Genomic DNA, 22294 nt, shown 5'->3' on the forward strand with positions numbered 1-22294 from the left:
AGGCTCTTGAATGCAACAAGAGAGACGCCTGCAGCCTCAGGGCAGCATCTGCCAGCGGGGTCTCCTTGACCGCAGCTCAGGGCTCACAGAGTCCCACCCAGGCAGGAAGGGCAAACAAGCCCCGGGTGGTGCAGAGAAGCAGGCACCTTTGCTGAGGTCCAAGGGCTGCGAGTCCTGCATCAGCCTGTAGTGGCGCGGGTCCCAGTTCTCATTGGAGGTGTAGAGCTTGGGGATCTGAATGTGGTTTTTGCCTGGGACATCAAATGTCTCACAGGCTGCCTGGAAGAAGAGAGTGCAGACTGATCATCATCATTGTCGTGGTCACCACACCACCACCACCGGGGCTACCATTTTTACATCCTCACCATTGAACTAGTGTGTCAAATAATTACTAAGCACACTTATCTGACAGAGCTGATGTGAAGTTTCCAGGCTCGGCCCACCATAGCTATTGCTATTATTGTGAATGTGGATATGAGCAGAGTCTCATTTTATCTGCATGTCCACACCATCAGGTAGGTTGGATCACTTCCATCTTCCTGATATGGAATCATGTGGGGGAGGCCTAGGCTTGGGAACATGTCTGTCCCAGGGCCACTGAGAAGTGGGATGCTTTGCTTAAATGGGGAAATCTCTAACTCAGTGGGGTCCAGTCACGGGGTGATCAAGACCCACAGAGTTAGGTCCAAGGAACCATGTGGTCCCTGTCCCCAGACTCTCTGTGGCTGGGAAATAAGACTAGGTCATCGAGAGGTGACCTGGATTGTCAGAGGAAGAAAGATCTTAAATCAGACGCTCCCTGAAGGCAGGGAGGTGTCCTGGCCACCTTCTCCCACTCAAGGGGACACCTTCTGAAAAACGAAACTCTTCTGGGGCCTGAGGGAGAGCAGCAGAGCCTGAGCCCAGGCCCGCAGCCTGATCCACACCTCGGGCCATGCCTACAGGACCTGCGGGGGTTGTGCTACACAGGATGCCAGGCACGGGGTCCTGGGCAACCATGCACCACAGCATCCCTGTCTGTGCGATAGGGCTGGCTGTGAACTGACCTTGAAGGTTTGCACGGCCCAGCTGCGGAAGGGCTCCTCCTGCCCACTCAGCTCGTCCCCTTCCCCTGTCAGGGTGAGTTGAGAGGCTCCCAGTTGAGACAACTTCTGGTCGATATCATGAGCAAAGGCGCAGAACTGAGGGTACATACTGGAGCCAAGGCCAAACACAGCATACCTGCCCAAGGAGGACACCCAGACGCTGGAGAGCCAAACCCTGCAAGTGCCACCCAGCGCCCACACCTCCTGAGGCGGGCCAAGGCAGCCCCCTCCAGCTGGGCCCACGCACACCCCTTTCTGGTTCTCCCTAGCTTCTAGCCTTATCACCAACTCTGCTGACCAGCCCCATGCTTGGCCTACACACCTGAAAAAGGCCCTTGGCTTGACCCTTGACACAATCTGAAGACAGGCTCCCTCTGTCCTGGACATCTCCGATTAGAGTTCCTCATAAACCCCCAGTGACTCAGAGTCTGGGCCCACAAGGCAGTGCTCAGACAGTGGGGAGGGGGAAAGCCTTACCTGAACTTGTTGGTGAGCTTTTTCAACATGAAGAGGGATTTCTTCAGCTTCTAGAAAAAGAAAGAGCCAGAGTTCTCAGGACAGGATTGACAGCATTGCTTTTTCTGTTCTTCTGGTGGCCTATTTATAAATTGACCTCATCTGCCAGGAGAAGGTTCTAGATCCACAAATGGAAATTGGTTTATGGGTGGGGCCTGGCTTGGGACTCAGGGACGAGTTCAGTCTTAGTAATTCATGTGAGTCTGCCCCTTGAGGGGGGCCATCTAGTCCTGGCAGAGGTGGGGGGGCCTGCCTTATGCAGAGCATCTGCAGAGGGTCTCTTGGTGGGACACAAGTGTCTCTTCTTGTTTGGAACCTGGTGAGAGTGACATCTGGTCCCATGTTTTCTGAAATAAGCTGCTTTTCCAGGAAGTCAAGGTAATTGTAGGTGGTACATGACGCAGCAGAAATAGTATCAAATCTCACGTCAGTAAAGTATTCTCTTCTCTGTAATTTTTAGGTTATTCCTGTCGCAGTCATCTGGGGAGGAGGGTATCCTTCAGAACGTTAGGAAGAAAGTCTCAGACTCATTCTGAGACTACACACCTCTAAGTGCTTGCCTATTGCTTTTTTAAAAAAACAAAGAGAAAGCCAGGATAGGCAACAGTATCTACCTAAAATTCACTTTGTTTTTGGCTTTTCTTAGTTTTACTTTTTGCTGGCTTTCCATTTGTGAGAGTGATAAAAAATGTTTAAATTCAAAAAGGTAGATCAAGTTACTGAAGCGTACTAAGAATGTGGTAGGAGAGATGGCACTGGCACATGGTGATGACTATGAGGGAGGTGATGGCAGATAAGAGGGCCTGGCGTACTCTGAGCACTCGCCCCCAGTGTCTTCCTTAGAATGTGCTAAATCCCCCAAATCCTTTCTTGGAGCCCCCAGACCTCTGGGACCTTGGCCACCCACCTCTCCGTTGCCAGGGGAGTCTCCGTTCCCAAATGTACTTGTCACCACCAGCAGCAGCTGCTCCTGCTCCAGGCTGTCCAGCTGGTACTCGTCCATGCAGAGAACCTACAGGTGCCCAGGGTGGACATCAGCCCTCGGCTTCCCACCTGGGACTGCTTGCCTGCCCCAGACTCCCTGGGCTTCCCTCCCCACCCCACCCAGGTTGAGAGCCCCCTCCATCATCTCTATACCCCCTTCTTCCAACCAGCACTGAGAGGGGAGCACTTAACCTGTCAAACCAGCACATCCTCTTGATGTTCCTCTCCCCTCAAGCCCCACAGCAAACACATCAGCCAGCCTTGGGGATGCTTCCTCCCAAATACTGCAGACGCTGTCACACACACCCTTTGGAAGTCTGAGTGTGTGGATATATTTTCCATAAAAAATGGCATCAACCGCACAACAGCGCAAACTAACAATGCCTTTGGCCCCTCAGAACCCAAACACTTTGCCTGAAGCAAATGCCAGTGAAATGCGTTGCTTCCTCGCTTTTCTACCCAGGCCGCTGTTCTACCCAGGCCGCTGTTCTACCCAGGCAGACCTACACTGTAGAGTCCTACACTGATGGGAGGAGTCAGTCACCCTTGAGGTTTTGTGTTATTTGTCTTATTGATCCTTTGCTCCCCCTCACATTAGCACTGCACCCTGTACCAGGGGCGTTCAAGGTGCAGGGTGCAGGAAGGTGAATAACATTCATCTAACACAGCTCATATATGTTGAGGTTTGGATTCTTTAGGAAAGTGCTTCTCAAACCATGTTCCCTGGAACAATGAGGAACTTACTTGCTGTGTGAGTTTAGGAATTCCTGGACACAAGTCTACCCTTTAAGCACATATATGCAATGTTCATCAGCACTAATCCGGCTCTGAGGCCTCCAGAAGCAGAGCAGCCATTTTCACTTTCCCAGACATCTCTGCACACAGGCAGAGAAAAATGGCAGGCACCAGCTGAGTGGACTACCTTGGGGTTGAAGGCACAGCTGAACAAAGCCCCCAGGTCCCTCGCCAGTGTCTCTGACTTTCCCGTCTCAGTTGCAAAGAGGATTGTGGCTCTGACTCTGGACGCCATAGACTTGCGCATCAGGATTGAGGCAAAGAACACAGCTCTGTAGGGAGAGACAGAGAGATACTGTGGGCTGAGGCAATCTTCCAGAGGAAAATGGTGGTCCAGGAGAATGGAAGTGGACAGCGTTTAAAATGAGGCAAGTTGAGGGGAAAGTAACCCTGTGTCTCACCAGCTGTCAGCAGTGACTAATGACCCTTCTCCTCCACTCGCCCACTCAACCCACACTCGGGCCCATGGCAAAGGGGATCCTCCAGATTGGTGGGAGCCAGAATCCACAGCCAACACCTTTCTCTTTGTTCCCTGCACTCAAGTCCTTGAAGAGGAGGCTGACCAGAGGAAGGGCTGCAGGTCAGGTGTCAACACTGGCCACTCCCACTTACTTAACCAAGACTTTGAACTGAATCTCTCTTTTCCGGGGTCTCCGCTTCTTGTCCTTCCACACATGGGTTTTCCAGGCGTCCACCTTCAGAAAAGAAGGCAGATGTGAGGCAAGGTGGGGCCTGGCTCAGCATGGGCTATGCAGAAGCAAGCGAACCATTTGTGTGTTCCCAAATTGGGGAATGTCCCCACCCCCACCTCACAGAAGTCTCTGGGAGAACTTCATGTGGGGATGGGGTGGGGAGCAGTGTCTGTCTCCCCAGATTTGCAGCTCCAGTGTCCAGCACAGAGTCTGTACCTGATAGGTGGTTGGTTATATTCTCATTAATGTCCCCCCTGGAGCAAAGAGGCCCCCCTTCTCTCTTGTTTTAGGTGGCTTACTACAAGGAAAACTATATAATGTGTAGTCAGAACTGAGATACCTTTGGGAGTAAAAGGAGCTATGACAACAGGCACAAGCTGATCAGGGCCAACACCTTTAGAGCAAGAAAATTTATCCCCAAACCAAACCAAAATCCTTTCTGATAAAAAAAAAAAATGAACTTGTTTTGATAGATAATGGTTACTAAATACATTCTGGGTTGGGCACCAGCTCAGCCATTACATATAGCTCACGTGAGCCTCACAACCCCTCATCCTGTCATGGACTCAATGCCCATCCTTTTAGGGTTGGGAGATGAATTAGGGGTCAGAGAGTAAAATGACCCACTCAAGATCACACAGCGAAGAAGTGGCAGAATCACTCTCAGGTGTGTCCCTGTCATTGTTTATGGTCTTCTGGAAAGGTAGGCACAAAGGTGGCCACCCTCAAATATCAACCCCATCAGAGAAACGGGCCATGCAAAGAATAAGAGACATTTCCTTATTCTCTAAGGAACTCTCTCTCTAATGGAAATGGACAAAAGCTGCTCAGCAGCCTGAATGAAACCTAAAAACCATTAAAAATGTATGGTGAGGGCCTCCCCGGTGGCGCAGCTGTTGAGCGCTGGGTTGTGAAGCTGCCCGTGGCCTCTGCAGCGCCGGTTCGATCCCCGGCTGCTCCCCGGCCACCGGAGGAGGGTCCCCCATGGTGCGCAGACCTCTCCTGCCTCCCGCTGCTCCCCTCAGCAGTGTACTTCGGTCCTTCTGCCTGCTCTGCTCCCCGCTCTGGCTCTGGTGAATTCTCTCACCCTCCCGCTCTTCTGACTGTACCCAGTGCTTGTATAAATAATAAATAAATAAATCTTTAAAAAAAAAAGTATGGTGATCCTGATCCTCCCCCACATGTCCTGTAGGAGTGAGTGTGCACAGGTACACACACCAGCACGTCACACACATGCAAACCCCCCAACACGTGCATGATACATTTTCCACCACTGAGCCTCCGAGACAGAAGAGAGGAAGCCCCTCTCTTACCTGGTAGTAGTAGAAAGGGGACAGGACGTAGTTAATCATTTCCTGGTGGAACACAGGGGTGATGCTCCCAGAGATTGGGGGGACCAGCCAAACCCAGTCAGCCGGGCAGCCTCCCCGGGTCCGGTACTCGTTCTGCATGTACTTCATAAAGGACTCTGCAGCTGAGTGGTGGTCCATGATGGTCACGTTTTGCTTCTAAATAAGAAGGAGCACTTGATGGTAAGGGGCGAGGAAATCAGGAGGGTGGCCTGTGGCCTGCAAGATTCCGGATGGACTGTGGGAAGGCCTGGCAATCTATAAGGTGAGAGACCAACTCCTCCTGGCTGCCTTCTCATTGAAAACACCCAAGTGAAAGGCACTTTCAGAGCATCTTGAAGGAGGCCAAAAAGTCACTGCAGTCACGGCCAACCCACTGGTCACATGGTGGCCTCCCCTTGGCTCTCTGGCCAGGACTACAAGCCTCCCTGAACTCCCAACAAATGGCTCTCTGGAAGCTGATAAACCAAAGCTCAGTGTCTTTTGGCCCCTTATTGAGAGAGAGTTCCAGGAGTCTTCTCCAAGGTTGAGGCTTTCTCTGCCAAGAAGAAACTAGACATTTGTGAGGAGTATTGATGCCCCAGGGAAACCACAATTCACAGAAGACAAATCACCACCATGTCCCATGGCCTAAAATTAGAAGCCAGTGGGTCTGAGCCTTCCTGCAATAACCCAGCAATGGCAGCCACACCCCTCAATGTCTGGGGCAACTCCTTAGGTCAAGAGACCTCCCTGTTTAATGTGAGTAGTTCAAACCTTGGCCTCTTATTAGCCATGTGACCTTGCACTATTAACTTCCCCAAGCCTTAGTTTCCTCATCTGTAAAATGGGTAACAGGTCCTATATCCTGAGGTTGTTGAAAGACTGCAATGAGTTAATACGAGTAAAGCAGGCCATGCTCAATAAAAGTCCACTGCTATTATCACTTCTATCTGCCAGGCACTGAAGCACAGGAATGATGGAAGTGAAAGAAATGGGCTCTTCTTTTCATAAAATGATGTTGTCACTCGGGGCAGCAGAGGAAAGCCAGTCATGTTCATGTGGGGTGATGGAAGATATAGAGAGGTGAGGGCAGAGGACGGGGCTTAGCGCAGACAGAGGCCTGCTGGAAAGATGGGACTGGCAGAGATGGCTTTTAAGAGGAGCTGTCTTGAGAAACAGGTCCAAGTTAGGCAGGGATGGGCATCCCGAAGGAGGACACGGCATGAGTCAAGGCCAGAAGCACATGAAGAGCCAGCTGACAGAGGCCCAGAAGGCCCAGTCACACCTTCTCAAATTTCATGGATACACACACCGCCACTCCCGGATGCCAGCCTAGATCTAAGCTCAGGAGCCGAGGCTAAGGTGATAAAGATAGTAACAGTGATAAGCAATGAGAACAACACTGAAGCTTACTGAGTGCTCACAGCGGGGCAGGCGGCACAGCTAAACATTTGCCTACATTTTCATTTCATTCTTAGAACCCTGCGAGGGAGGTAATGTCATTATCCTGTTTTACAGACAAGGAAAGACGGCCAAGCCTTTTGAAGTTTATCCTGAAGGAGGTTGACAAGGAAGTCCTGGAGACTCGCGCAATGGAGGGGCAGGGAGGGCGGTGAGGATTAGCAGCCTCTTGGAACACATCCACATCCTGCCAGTGTGGGGGCTGCGCAGAGCCCCCAGAGTCAGGAGGTTGTGGTCCAGGGCCTCTGAGCTCTTCCGTCTCATCTCAGAACCTCACCCCACCCAGCACAACGTGACCTGCCTATGGGGTGACCAGCCCTGGAGAGCAGTGTGTGAACGTGTTTACTGGGTGACTGTCTAATGTCCACTCCCCGTGTCACTCCACAAGGAAAGGGACTTTGTCTCTTCACCGCTCAGATCTTGGGCACGTGCCTGACACATAGAAAACGTGCGATAAAACTGCTGAGGGAATGAATGACTCTGGCCCGTGTTCCGGCCTCCAGGGCATCTGCCAGCTTTGTGGAGATGGTCCCAGTTTCTAAAGCAATGTCTTCACACATCTCATGTCTTGTTCCCAAAGGGAAAGGAAGTATTTATATGAATAAGAGCAGCAGATGAATCTGAGAGGGCTCAATCCCACACAGGAACTGCGGGTGTGTGCAAAGCTGGGGGGTAGGGGGCTTATCAATCAGACAGGGAAGCAAAGGCAACCCCTGCTGTATGCTGGGGTGCTCATTTATTCATCCAATAAATTTCGGGGGAAGGCTAGTATGGCCAGACACACTTCTAGACTTGGAGGGAGAGCAGTGAATGAGAGACAGGGCTCCCACCCCATGGAGCTCACATTCTGGTGGAGAAACACCACAATGAAGCAAGAAAGACGTACTATATACTGTCAGGAATTAATAAGTATTATGAATAAAAATAAGGACAGAGTTAAAGGAATGAGAGACAGGATGGAGGTGGGGCGAGGGCACCCTTTTACAGGCAGTGGTCAGGAATGGGACTCCGAGGAGGTGACAAATTGAGAACGGGGTGAGGGAAGGAGCCAAGCATGGGATGATTTGTGGGAAGAGTGCTCAGAGGGGAAAGCATATGCAAAGGCCCTGAGGTGGGAACCATCTTGGTGAGGTTGAAAAGCAGCAAGAATTCCAGCTATCATGGGAGACAAGGGGTGGCCTGTTTCTAGAAGCATTCAAGTTGACCTAAAGTGAGTGAGTGGGCTGATGTATCCCTAACCCCTAGCACTGTGACTGGGCGTTCAATACCTATTTGATGCATGAATAAATGAACAATGCTGTAAGGGGAAAATCGAACATGAGATGAGAGGTTGCACCAGATGACCTAATGGAAAGCCTTCAGACTCACAATACGCCAGACACACCTGGAAACTGTGGAGCACGGCAACATTGATCTCGATGACAGCCTTGTCTTTCCAGAGTGAGGCCAGCTTGTGTGTTTCCAGGCCCATCCTCCTGCCCACTTCCTGCAGAACCAGAGAAATGGGGGTGAGGTGGGCTTTAGGATGCCTATCCCTCTAGCTGGCTCAGCTGAATGGTCCCAGTTACCTCCAGGATATTGTAGCGCTGAACATCACAGAAGTCCCGGACCCCGATCTCTGTGCCCATGTACCAGCCATTGAAGGGGCACGCCGGGAACTCGAGGCCACCCACTTCCAGCAGCATGTTGGCCACTGCAGGCAGGGCATACCATTTTAGCTCCAGCTCCTGGAACCACTCGTACCTGGCAGGGAGAAAGAGCCAGCTGCAGTAAGAGTTTTCACTTTTGCCTACCGTCAAGCCCCCCAACAAAAAGCTTCAGAGAAAGAGTCGAGAAAGAAAACGCCCTTCCAAGGTTTGATCTCTAAGGTCATCCCATCTGGAGAGGTGAACTGGGCACGTTCATTCATTATGCATTCACTTATGAAAACATTTATTAAGCCTCATTCACTTATGCAAACATTTATTAAGCCTCATGTACACGACAGACCCTGAGTTAAATGTTGAGACTCCAACACAGCAGTAAAGAAATCTAGTTCTTCCTCAGAATCATCATTTCCCCATAAAGCTGGGGCCCGAGATGCAATGCAGAGTTGCTGTACCAGGTCACTAGGCAGGCCTTGCGGCCAGCCCTTCTGGGCATCATTTGATATCAGCTGGGCTTTGGGAGAGGTGGTCCTGGCAGGCGCCTGAGGATTGGTCTCACTTAAGAAAGGAGGGGGCCATGCATGTTAACACACACCCCTGACACCCTCAACCAACTTACTTAGGATGCTCCATGGACACCTCAAGCACAAGGTCAGGTGGGATTTCAAAGAGCTCAGGGTCTTGACCATTAGCCTGCAGGACCAGTGGCACCACATCGAAGCGCCCATACTTGGGCTTCCAACCTAGGTCGATGCACAGCTGCGGGTAGGAGACGCCCAGTGAGTTCACAGAGCCAGGCACCTTGACCCTTCTGGGCTCCACTCTGTCACCCCCAGAGGGTGGATCCGGTACCTGGGTGAACTCCAAGCTGGCAGGGTCCCCTCTGATGGTGCCATCAGGCATGTGGTAGCCGGCGTACCGTATGAGCTGAGCATTCCAGACCCGAAAGTCGTGCTTCCCATCGCTCCGCTGGGGGAACACCGTGATGGCTGACCTGCCCCAAATCAAGGACAGTGTTGTTCACCACCTGATCCAGTGGGGGCTCCCAGCCATCCCCTGTGGGCCTCCCCCATTCAGCTCCTGCAGCAGCATCCCAACATGCCAAGCTCCCACTGGCCTTTGCATAACCTGCTGCCCTTGGTGACACATGTTCTCCCTTCTTCATTTCCCTCCAGCTCCTTCCTTCCCTTAGGGCCAGCACAGGGACTGTTTCCCTCTGCGAGGGCCTCCCCATCCCTCAGGCAGGGTTAGCAGACCCTCCATAGCCCTTCCTCTTGCTGCATCATATTTCTTTCCCTGCAGTCAAGTTAGTTGGATGCTGATCTAGTTCACAACATAGGTTCAAGAAGGCTAGAAACATCTTTGTGTTTTATTCACCTCTGTATCCCTCCACCCCACTCCCATGCCTGGTCTGCAGTAGATCCCCATGAATGTCTGTTGAACAAAAAAAATGAATGAATAACTGAATGAGCTGTTCAGTCCTATCAGCCTTGACCTCCATGGCTGGGGTAGGAGAAGGTGAGGCAAGGGATGGGTGCTCAAGAGAAGTGATTCTCTTATCTCTAAGAAAACACCATGGTGGGGTCATCTTCTGGGAAATCAGCCTCTTGCCCCTCAAAGAAAACTACTTTAGGGGGTCCTAAAGTAACTCCTTTAAGAAGTTACTTCTTAGGGCCTCCCTGGTGGCACAGGCGGTTGAGCGCAGCGCTGTGAAGCTGTCCACAGCCTCTGCACACCAGTTCGATCCCAGCTGGCCTCGGAGCAACCCACATAAGAGCAGACCTCTCCTGTCTCACCCGCTGCTCCCCTCAGCAGTGTATTTCATCAGTCTGCCTGTTCTGCTCCCCACTCTGTCTCTGGTGAATCCTCTCACCCTCCCGCGCATCTGGCCTGTACCCTGGTTCTTGTATAAATAAAATAAATCTTTAAAAAAAAAAAAGTTACTTCTTAAAGTTACCCCATCCCTTCCAGGTGATATCAACTAGAAGGAACCCAAGGAGATGGGCTAGTGAGCAGGCTAAGCCCTTGGAGGCTCTCCAACGAAACCTGAGACCTTCTCCCTGCTTTCTCCTCGATGCAGAGATGCCTTCCCAGCTGTATCTTTTGGCTGAGACTGGGGACAGGGTGGGCCACCACCCCTACTGTGGCCTCAGAGGAAGGTGCACCCACCTGATGTTGCCATTGTTGGTGGAATAACGAATGTGTCTGCAGATGTGCTCGAACATTTCCTTGGCAGTGGAACAGTTTCGGGCATCGAAGACCTGCATACAGACATGGGTCAGGGACCACCAGGACAGAGGCCTTGCATTGATTCAAAGTTAAAGCCACAGGGGACAGAAGAAGCAGACCAAATCCTCGTCCCCAAAGCCCCAGGTAGAGGAGTGCAACCTCCTTGCTGCACGGACCTGGACCATCTCACCCATCCTGTGCTCTCCCAGAGCCCCAGCAGTGCCCTGAGGAGACCCTAGCAAATCCAAAATCCTAAGAAAACCTGATTTTCAAGCACCATAAGTCAAGATTCCCATAGCCCCAGCCTCCTTTACAACACAAGCACATTTCACACAGCCTTTCCAGTACTGTATTGTAATTAGAGTTGGTTTCATCGGCATATGGCTTGTGGATTTGTCTGTGCAAGTGCTTTCACTATTATCCAACAATAAGTAATACCCCAATGTAAAGATGACCTAAGCTGCTCGGACAAAGAAAATATATTCAAAGAGCTAAGAGTTTAAATATGTTAGTGTGAAAAAGAAAATGACAGGCCCAAAATGGAGGTGCTTGTGCTAAGCCCACCAAGACTGAACACTTAACCTAACTGCATTTCCACCTCTCCCAGGAATGTCATCCTAACTGATCAGGATGGAATTTTCTGGGCAGCACGTATGAAGTAATTTTTCCCATTCCCCAAAAGACGAGATAATGTGCCACAAGACCTTTATCCATTCCCACAGGTGGGTTATCTTAACCTGAAATGATTCCCCCCTCTTTTATCTTTCCCTCTATAAAAACCTTTCCTTCTTTGGACCGCCTTTCTAATTGCTAGGGAAGGTGCTGCCTGTTTCATGAATCATTTAACAAAGCCAATTAGATCATGAGATTTTTAAAATTAACTCAGTTGCACTCTTGTTATTTAACACGAAGGAAATAACCTCCCTGCAGCACCAGGGTCGCAGTGACAATAAGAAGATTGTTTTGGTCTAAAGTTGCTGTTTAGTCTCCCAAACTTAACACAAGAGAGAAAGGTCAGCTAGAAATCCTGGTGCTGAAATCAGGTTCCAGGCCTGGGGGAGGGGGGGGTGGGAGTTTTGAGGCCCCATCTTGTGTTCAGGAATGTGAAGAGAGAGCCTGGGGGTCTGGCTTCAGGCTGGGGACCCCCGGGCACAATTCTGCTGGCTGTTCGGGCCACCTGACCCCGGGGCTGTCACCTCCAGCTTCCACCCGGGTCTGACGAAGCCCACCTGTAGGTTGGACCACTGGATCCTCCCGATGCAGCGGGGGGCATTGCGCCAGGCCTGCTTGGTGGCGTAGATGAGCTCATCTCCCGTCAGCTGGTAGGTTCCTGTTGTTTCTATCTCCTTTGTTACCGCTTCCACCCTGGCCAGATGTTCCTCTATTTTTGCCCTGGAGGACAGGAAGACATCAGGAAGATCAACAATGAGAAGGTCTTAAATGGGGATTGATTCAATCCACAGAAGCAGGAACTGAAATAGGACACCAGGCGGGCATGAGGTCTCTGCAGAGGCTCTCCCCTCCAGAGCAGCTTCACCGCTGTGTGACATGGCCCCCCAGAGCTCAACACTCCACCATCGCTGTCTTGAACTGCCCGATCGTTTTTTGAACAGCCTGCCTCTCATCTTTAGGGACCTGCAGCAGTCACGTGGCTGGTCCTAAGCCCTGTGTTACCAGGGGCTTTTTCGCTATTCATAGTCATCTCTGCTGGCAGGCACACGCCAGGGGGCAACCTCTCTCAGATACTTCCTAGACCCAGAGGAGCCTCTACCTACTGAGCCACAGCCACAATCTGCCTCCCGGCCAGGGGCACCTGTACACCTTCTTATGGGAAACAGATGAGCCAATCCCTGCCATGGCAGTTCCATGTGCCACTATGAGCCAGGTACTGGACAACAGCTACTCTCAGTCAGGGCCTAACTCAGTCTGTGAGGAAAGCATTTCTGTGACCAGGTTATAGGCCAGGTAGCAAGGCTATAGGCGGTTAAGTATCAGGCACGGGACATGATGTAATGAACAGCGAGGTCAGGACTCAGACTCGGACCGCCCTGGTGCCAGAGCCAGGCTCTCTGCCATCCACCTTACCCTACAGGGGAATACAAGCCTGGGGCTGACGAGGGCCTGCCCATACTTCCCTGGTCAGGCCTGGACAGGGTCAGTTTCTCATGCCTCAACCTGCAGGGCCCTGGGGCCTGCTTTGGAAGAGCCCCACACATCCGGGGCCGGCATTATGGGATTTCTACATCGCACTGTTTCTCAACCTCCGCTCAGCCCATATGGTATCTCTAAGCCATCTTCTCCCCTCCCTCTCAGACTTCAAAATTATCCCGCAGTGAAGGATTCAGTCAGAAAAGCTTTGAAACACACACACACACACACACACACACACTGCAACCTTGAGATTTCCAATCAGCACCAAAGACATTTGAAATGGCAACAAACAAAACTATTTAAGGAATGAACTGATTAAGGAGAGTGGACAACTCAGAACAAATGCCTTTCTGTGGGTGAAGAGTGCCTCCAAACTCTTCCTAGATTAAAGAAAAAAAGGCACAAAGACAAAACACTTGGCACTATCTTCAAGGACACTCCTGGCACAAGGAATTGCTGGGTGATGGTTGCTGTTGCGCCCCCCCCCCACCCCACCAGACCCCTGTCCTCTTTCCCTAACAAAGCTTATAGCCATACCCTCCAACATCCCCCATCCAAATGTGAAAACAGTAGCCATCACCAAAACACCGATGCCTCAAACACACTTGGTCCTAACACACGTCTATTATAAGAAAGGATTATTTTTACATCTTCCCTCAATTCCTGTTGAGTTTTTTATTTTACCACTCTTTTCTGTTAGTCACATTTCTGAGGCACTAAAAATGCTAAAATGCCTATTAGTTCTGAAAAAAGAACTAGTTCTGAAAAGAGAACAGCTCTTGGCATCAGCAAACTAGATTTGAACTTAACATTCAGCAATTTACAATTTCTAACTATAGATCCTTCATTCACAAGACGATGGAACCCACCTGCTTTCATGTCTTTGGCCACTAGCAGAATTGTGGGGGTGAATTGCTACTTGCTATTCACACCCCTAGGACCTCTTGGGGAGCCCCAGGTATGAGATTATATCCCAGGTATTGTGACCATGAAAACAGGACAGCCTTCTGTAAGAAGCAATTGGGTTTGAACAAGCCACCAAGAGCCATTCTCTAGCTTCTGGGGCAAACACCCATCCAACTGCCTTCCAAATGCCAGCAAGAACTTCCAGGTCTAGAATGGAATTGGAATCGTTGGGGGTCAAAGAGCTGGATGCTTGAACATGAACTAAAAAACTGGGGCTCTCTACTAAGATGTCTGGGTTGAAATCCCAGCTTTGGGACTTCAGAATGTATGACCTGGAGCAAGTTACATCACTACATGAGACATCCCCCGCTGGCATGTCTCCTTGTCTATATTCCTTGTTGCTAATATGTGGAATACAGAGTAACTAAGTTAAAGATCAGATAAAGACAAGCTTAAAAAACAACCCCTGAAAGCTGACTACAGAACAGAAGCATCCAAAGACAAAAGAAGATGGGGAGGAGCCCGAAGAGCGGGAAGGTAGCATGGTGGACTATGGAGGCAATGGTGGTAGACTGTGGGTGCTTTGGCTACAGTGATGATACCTCATGGGGGTGTCCAAATATTATAAATATTTGAAATTAAAGTCATTAAAGAGAAAGGAGGGGAGGGTAGCGATGGCACCAATCTCACAGAGCTGGAACGAGCAGTATGTGCAAGGCACTCACACAGGGCCCAAAACATACTTAGTATCAGCCAATGTTAGCATTGAGAGTGGCCCACTGAAGCCCATCAAGAAAGTTCCTGGACCCCAAAAGACTCATTAGTCAACAACAGAGCTGAAAGTTCAAGAATCGTGAACCTCCCAGTCACAGAGCGCTTCTGCAAAGGTTTCAGTTACACAGCACACACAAGTTGCCCCCCAAGCCCCTCGCAGGGTTCTCAGGACATGCATTTAAGACGTCTGCCACCTCACCACTTCAAAATTCTGACACCCTTGCCCCAGAGAACTCAGGCCTCAGCGTCTTGCCAAGTTCTCAGACAACTCTACTGCACAGCCAGGATTGGGGGTCAGTGGCCTGGAAGATAAGAGTCTCTTTCTCAGATTCAAGGTCCCTCCTAGCTCAGATGTACGGTCGTAGTAGAGGCATCTGGTGTCACAGGAGTCACTGTTTCTGCCCCAGCTGCATAGCTGGGTCCCCCAGCTGCATAGCTGTTGCTCACTTCAGGCAGGGAAGGGCCCCAAGAGGCTGCAGGACAAAAGCCACACTCCCTGCCAGTCCATAAGCAGCAAATCCAAGCCCTCAGCCAATGTGTCTTACAATCCCTTCATGAATTTTTATTTTAAAGTTTGAAAGGGTCCTAAGTTCACAGCCATACATGTCACGAAGCCTGGGAATGTAGAACCCCACAGAGTATAGAGCAAAGAGCACTGGCCAGTCCTCTCCAAGTCAGGTAGACTGAATCCAAGGTGCACTGGGTGACCCCTGGTATGTCACTGGACTTCCTGATTCATACCTGTAGAAGAAGGGGCTCTGCTAGGTGGCTTCAAGGCCCTCTCTATCTCAAGCATTTCATAATCAAAAGGTTCATATTAACTATAATCAAGGATGCTATATACCAGGACACTGTCCTAAACTTATTTAATCCTCACGACAATCTTATGAGCCAGGGTCTAATATCACTCCCATTTTACAGACTAGGAAGTTGAGGCACAGAGAGGGTAATAGATTTTCCAAGGATATAGGACAATCAGAGTTATACTCCCAAATCCCACTTTAACCTCTATTGTTATACATTTTGGTCTTATGAGAAAGCTATGAGAACCTACTCTGGAATATTTCCCCTTAGAAAACTATACTTTATGCCTAGATCCATTAGGAGTCTGGGAAGGAAAGGGGTCCGGGGTCAGAAAGCAATGACTGTGGGGGGGGAACTTAGGAGAAGGGGGGAAGAAGCAACCCTACAGGAAGCGAGCCTTACTCTTTGAAGGAGCCGTAATACTGGTTGACAAATTCGATAGCTTGAGGTAGAAGCTCGTCTGGGGAGGTAGGCTTGTCCCTGGGTCTGCTGACCAAACTTTTGGGGTTCATGATGGCCCCCAAGCAAGACTTAGACTTGCAAGCGAGATCCTGGAAAGAGAGAGGCAGATGGTGAGGTAGGCTGGTGGGTCTCTCAGCACAGGAGTGAGGGCCATCCTCCTCCAGGGCCGGCTTTCCCAGCCCCCTCCTTCCACTCCACTCCAGCTCCCTGCCATACCGCTCCACTCCTGTAGCACCTCTTCCTTGGGGTCCACCCAGATTACTCCCCATCCAGTTCTTCTTTCCTCTATTGACTGGACTCTAAAGGGTGTGAGCAGGGGTTTCTTACCCCCACCCCCACCCTAGGGTTCAGTCTCTGGTCTGCTCCCTAGTCCTAGACTCAGAGCTAAGCAAAGCTTGATCCTTGAGAACATCTCAACCTCATTCTCATTTAAAGAGATGGATGTGGGGCCTCCCCCGGTGGCGCAGTGGTTGAGCGCTGGGCTGCGAAGCTGCCTGCAGCCTCTGTAGCACCAGTCGATCCCGACCAGCCGCCGGCGAGGGTCCCACATGGCGCGCAGACCTCTCCTGCCATACCCACTGCTCCCCTCAGCAGTGTATTTTGTCACTCTGCCTGTTCTGTTCCCCGCTCTGGCTCTGGTGAATTCGCTCACCCTCCTGTGCTTCTGACTGTACCCAGTGCTTGTATAAATAAACAAACAAACAAACAAACAAATAAATAAATAAAGAGATGGATGTGGCTCCAGGGGACACACCATTTGGTTTTCGGCTGTCATGAATTGAAATGAGAGGGTGAAAATCCCAAAGTCAGAGGAAAGCATGGAAAAAATACTGGAAGTACCCCCAAATGTTAAAGGAGGTGATTTCTGCAAGGTATAGAAAATCATTCTACTTTCAGGGTCTTGAATTTTCCAATTCTTTACCACTTTATAATCACAGAATGTCTTCTAAAGTTGGATTAAGAAACTTAGAAGATAAGAAGAAGTATTAAAGGATACCAAGTCCAACTACTCACTGGATGCTCAAACCCCACCCAGCTCCTTGTCAACTAGCACTTGTGTCCTTCGAGGGACAGGGAGATCACTACCTCAGACCAGTTGATTGAGTTAGAAAGTCTCCCTGATACTATGCTGCACTACATCCCAGAAAGAATTGATTTGTTCCATCACACTTTCTGGGTTATCCATTATCTACTGGAGGGGGACTCAACAGAGAGGTGGTATCACCTTCTTATCATAATTCATGAAACATGGTACTCCCAATAAGTAATACTCCCTTTGCCCAAGCAGATGGCTGTCTGGTCTGCCCAAGGGGACATCTGTATGACCCACAAAGGGCCCAAATGGTTTCTCTGGCTTGGGACAAAAATGGTTCTCCATGATACCCCAGACTTCTCACCCCTTTGGCCTTGTGGTAAAGTGTATCTTGGAAACTGGTCCCATTGCCCCAGTTTTTGATCTTCATATGCTGTTGGCAGGATGAAGGGGTCATCTTTGGTTTATCCAGGGGTTCTGGAGACTTCTAAGAGGGAAGAAAAACACAGATTTTCAAATGCCTCCAATCCCAGGACCCCACAGGTCTTTCCCAGGCCCCTGGGCCCTGCCTGACCTTGGCAGGGTGGGGAGCTCTGGGCGGGTATATAGGTCAGAGTGTTCATCCATGTCCCTCCCTCCTTCCTGGCAGCTTGGTCACCTGGGCCAGGGCCTGCTTAGAGTCCCAGGTGCCTGGGCTACAGGCCAGGCTTCTCTTCTCACCCAGCACCTTGCCAAATGCTTTCTCACAGGAATTGCAACAAGAGAGTGTAAGGTTAGTCTCCAGGGAGACTATTATCACTGTCAGTACTGCTCCCACAGAGGCATTGAAGAATACCATAATTACCTTCTCTCCCACCTCTCACCCATTTCTCTGCCCACCTCTCTGAAACACTGTGGTCCAAAGCACTTAGGGAAGATGGAACCCATAGGACAGGGCAGGAGCTGAGCCTGAAGGCTCAGCTACTGAGTCTGGGATTACTTTGCAGTGTCCTACCCCAGCTCCGAGAATGGTCTCCCACCCAAGCCTGCCAGCCCACACAGGCACATCATCCAGGAGCCAACACACCTTAGGCACCACTGCTGATCACTATGGTCATCCTGCTTCCCCAAAGTTTTTCCTCACCACCACCTGTGTCCTCCCGTCTTTACTCACTGCCAGACCCCAGCTTCCACTAGGCTGCTCAGCCTGCCTCTCTGGGCAATGAAGGAAGGGGCTTCCCACACCCAAGTGACTCACTGACCTTTGCCATCTGTGGGATGGGGTGGGGAGGCTCATCTCCATGCTTGCTGGAGCTGTGACACTTGGGGTCATCCTGTGTCACTGGACTGTGAAAGGAAACAGCCATTATGAGTTGGAATATCTGAGGACACAGAGGGATCTTGGAGTCCCCTCTGCCAAACCCTCATTTGTTGGATGGGGGACCTCCGGGGTAGAGGGTGGGGGTAACTTCTCATGGTTTCCAGTCAAGGGGGATGTGTGCATGTGGCTAGAGGCAGCTGGTCAGACCGGCTCTCCACATCATACCTCCTGCCCTCCGCTGCATCTCTCCCTCTCGCCTTCCCTCTCAAAGCCAAAAGACACTGGGGAGCTGAGCCAAAGCCAGTGGTCCTAGTGATGACCCACAGAAACTCCCCCAAAGTGGAGTACAAGCATGGCACAGAGCCTGTTGGGCAGAGACTGGCTCCCTCAACCCTGCCCTTCCAGGCCAGGGGCACTAACTACCACCCACTCACTTTTAGGGAACTTAAGCTTTTTTGTTTAAAGGACTTGATTTATCTTGGTGTATTTATTTATTCTAAAATGTTTTACTATGGAAAGTACTAAATATACAGAAGTAGAAAGAATAGTGTAATGAGCCCCGGGGCCCTTCACGCAGGTTCACCTTCAAAACCATTTCAACTCTTCTCTCCCGGCCCATGCCACCATTTTATTTTTAATTTTTTAAAAAAGATTTATTTATTTACACATATAAGAACTGGGGTCTGGGCCAGAGGTGCCGGGGGTTTGGGGGGCAGTGGGTGTGAGAGGGTTCACCAGAGACAGAGTGGGGAACAGAACAGGCCGATCTACTGAAATACACTGCTGAGGGGAGCAGCGGGTGAGACAGGGAGGTCTGCTGCACCATGAGGTTGCTCCCGGGCTGGGGATCAAACTGGTGCTGCAGTGGCTGCTGGTAGCTTCATAGTACTGAGACTTAAGCCCTTGCGCAACTAGGGAGGCCCCCCTGCTACCATTTTAAAGCAAGTCTGAGACATCATGTCATCTGGAAATGTCTCTCTAAGTATTTCTGGAAAATAAGAACTCTTTAAAAACAATATTAATTGCATTTATTTTAAAAGAATAGATTTTAAAGACATTAGACTCTCTTTTGAAAAGAAAAAAGATACACTAGTCTGAAATCATTCAGAAACTTTTGGCTCTTGTTCGGGATTTCGGGTTCGCTCTGCTGGCAAATGCTTTAGGGGATGGAAGACAGGTGACCCTTCTCAGCTGCAAATGCTGAACACCCCACACATGCCTGCTCCTGGGGCCAGTCACACTGGCATCTGAGTTTGCAAGCTCATTGTCTTGTGTGGGAGCATGTGTATCCACACACAAGGGAAAAGGGGGGCAGGGGCGCTCTCATTTCCCACTTCATACATGTCTGTGATCTTGGGCTACGCACTGCTTTCATTATTGGAAAAATTATTGAGCATATATTTATAATAGTATTATACAACCAACTACATATATTATATATAACATTATGAGATTTTGAATTCTAAAGAGATAATGTTCCATTAAGAGAACATAGATATGTATCAGAAAGCAATTTCTAGCTCAATCAAGTGATCCAGCAGCCCTATAAAGTGCCCTCCATGTGACTGGCTTTCATCACTCCTTCGGCCTGAACTGGTGTGTACCATCAAAAAAAAAAAAAAAAAATAGCCAATACAGGGTAGTGCAGACATCCGGAACAACAACAAAGCCATGGCTGAGAAGTCATCATGGGGCTGCTTAATAGGTAGATGACCGGGGCCTCGGGGAAGGATGCCTTACTACTTTTCACAATTTTATCCCATCGCCCCGGTACCCCAACCTCATCCTACTGGTTCTTGTTTCCTCCCACTTCTGGCCATAGAACTGGAGAATATGAGAAGCGTACAGGTTCGTGTTGACATTTACATTGAGAAACAATGATTTTGTCCACTTAACATAGTTATTGTCCCCCAAATATTAAAAAGCTCTTTGATAATCCACTACCTAGAAGGACCATAGTTAATTTGACCTCATCGCCTCTGGTTGGATATTTTTGGTTATGCCCAGCTTCTCCACTATTATAAATAATGCCCCAGGCTGTATATACAGTCAGATGCTGGCTGTGTGTGTACACAAGCACAGGAAAGCAGCCAGGGGCATGCCGGGGAATGCTAACAGTGATGGGCATGAGGTGAGAGACACAGGAGATGAGTTTTTCTCTATACTTTTCTGCATTTTCCAACTTTTTACTTTGACCATGAATTCCTTTCATAGTTGGGGGGAAAATATCTTGAAAAATAAATGAACAAAGCTACGCACAGTCCCCCTTCTTCCACAGTGAGCAGATTTCTTTGGGCTAGCTGCTGGGAGCTAGGGTGACCAGAGACCAGGTAGGCATATTAAGGATCTGGATACTTAGAAGTGAATTAGTGCAGTCTGTCCAAACACTGGTGCAGTTTTGGCTAAATCCACAGCTGTGCTGGGTTCTGCCTGCCCTACATGGGAAGGGCCGACCCTTACCCACAGGCCCCCAGGAGTGCTGGAGTGCGGTGCTTGCTTAGCCCCAGAACTATCCACCAGCCCTGAGCTGAGGAGGCTGAGATGGGAGACGCGTCTGTGGTTTATCTGAGTCAACACGGGTCCGGATTCCCCTGCGGTTCCCTTTCTTTCTCCTCAGCCCATCTCTGCAAACACCAAGAGAAGGGGTAAGGGGCCAAGAGGAGCTCTGGGAAATGAATCTTATTTGCAAAACAAGACCCTCTTTGCGTGTGTTGGGGGGGGGTGGGGGGGAACCGTCGCCGGTGGCCGGGAACGAACCAGCGCTGCAGAGGCGAACCGGCGCTGCAGAGGCTGCGGGCAGCTTCGCAGCCCAGCGCTCAACCGCTGCGCCACCAGGGGAGACCCTCCTTCGCTCGCTCAGCCGCATCTATCCTAAAGAGTGTAGTGGATCCAGGATGAAACATGTCGAAAGCTTCCAAGTGTCGAAACACCCACAGCTCCTACTCCAGGCGGCACCGACGGCTCTGCAGGGTGCACATGGGCGTCGCTGGGCTGTCTGGGGCTACTGAATCGCAGTCTCGCGTGCATTGTAAAGGAAGAAAACGCTTTAAGCAAAAATCTCACTGGACTCCTACAGCGTGGATGCGCCAACCCCATAAGTGCACAGAAAAGCGAGGCTCGGTGCCGCAAGGGCTGGAGTCGGGTCCCCGCGGGCGCCACCCGCTTCCCTCCCCGCGAGCTCGGGCCCTGAGGGAGTACCTGGCTCCGCAGGGGCCGCGGGCGGGCTTCGACCGGAGGATCCTGCGGAGCAGCCGGCAGAGGCGGGGCCGGGCGGCCTCGCACGCGGTGCTCAGCCCGTCGCGCATGGCCCCGGCCGGGCGCAGCTCTCTGGACGCCCCATCCCTGCAGCGCCCGCCCTTTTATCAAGGCCGACTCGCCACCCCCGCCCCGGGGCGGGGCGAGCCGGTGTAGCGGCTGGGAGTTACTTTCAGCGCGCGGGGCTGGGGGCCGGGGTGTTGTGTCCGGGGGCGGGGGCCGCGAGGCCCCACCTCGGCCTTCCTGGGCCCCACACCCGGACGTTTAGACTGGGACAGGTATAGCAGACCTCGGGTTTGTTTATTCCACACTAAAAAGCGATTCTGATGATAATAATAACTCCCATTGTAAGGTGCTTTATAGGTTAAATAGCAAACTTTACTGTTTTTTATTTCGTCTACATCTTACCAAATTCAGTCAAGAAAGAAATTTTGTACTGTTAGGGTCACTTCTTGAGAAGGAAATTAAGGGCTCAGAGAGGTTAAGGATTTTGCCCGAGGCCACACAGCGGCCCCAGGGTCACAGTCCAAGCTCTCTCATTTCACAGGGGTGCCCCACGAAGTGTTAATTTTTCGGTGTTTTCTGGGTAATCCCCGAAAGGAAGCCAAAGAAAGTGCAGGGTTGGCATGACTTTTAGTGGGACCAAAAGCCCCGTCCAATTCCTGCCATGCTCCTAGTCCTTAAGGAGCTGCTGACTCTGCGCCATCTTACGCTGCTCTGCACACTGGGAGCAGGATAACTTCTAAGCACCAGCCAAGGGCAGGGCAGTAGACCTCCAGCTCAGAGTACAGGGAGCCCACCTGGATATATTCCAACATATTTAATCCCAAACCCAAGTTTAAGTGACTGAAAGAGAGTATTCTGAGCCAA

At 50.6% G+C, this 22294-nt stretch overlaps 1 protein-coding gene across 3 annotated transcripts in view; it reads right to left on the reverse strand.

The window, feature by feature from the left end:
• NOS2 (nitric oxide synthase 2) overlaps positions 1-21334 on the reverse strand; it is a 32226-nt gene extending 10892 nt beyond the window's left edge. The window contains exons 1-18 of one of the 3 annotated variants that reach the window (XM_054689023.1): positions 20927-21334; positions 20630-20793; positions 18111-18195; positions 17234-17356; positions 15777-15925; positions 11969-12131; positions 10680-10771; positions 9363-9504; positions 9130-9269; positions 8433-8607; positions 8249-8350; positions 5386-5580; positions 3993-4075; positions 3508-3652; positions 2509-2613; positions 1563-1612; positions 1047-1221; positions 147-279 (exon numbers count right to left, since the gene is read on the reverse strand). In XM_054689023.1, the coding sequence (XP_054544998.1) occupies positions 147-279; positions 1047-1221; positions 1563-1612; positions 2509-2613; positions 3508-3652; positions 3993-4075; positions 5386-5580; positions 8249-8350; positions 8433-8607; positions 9130-9269; positions 9363-9504; positions 10680-10771; positions 11969-12131; positions 15777-15925; positions 17234-17356; positions 18111-18119 (1981 nt within the window). In that variant the 5' untranslated portion in view covers positions 18120-18195; positions 20630-20793; positions 20927-21334. Of the gene's footprint in view, positions 1-146; positions 280-1046; positions 1222-1562; positions 1613-2508; positions 2614-3507; positions 3653-3992; positions 4076-5385; positions 5581-8248; positions 8351-8432; positions 8608-9129; positions 9270-9362; positions 9505-10679; positions 10772-11968; positions 12132-15776; positions 15926-17233; positions 17357-18110; positions 18196-20629; positions 20880-20926 lie in introns of those variants that run through there. The other 2 variants (XM_054689024.1, XM_037492608.2) reach the window with 2 other exon arrangements.
• Positions 21335-22294: the final 960 nt, after the last annotated feature.

This window comes from Talpa occidentalis, unplaced genomic scaffold (genome assembly GCF_014898055.3).
Source record: "Talpa occidentalis isolate TD23 unplaced genomic scaffold, MPIMG_talOcc4v2.1 talOcc4.7, whole genome shotgun sequence".
Classification (NCBI taxonomy): domain Eukaryota; kingdom Metazoa; phylum Chordata; class Mammalia; order Eulipotyphla; family Talpidae; genus Talpa; species Talpa occidentalis.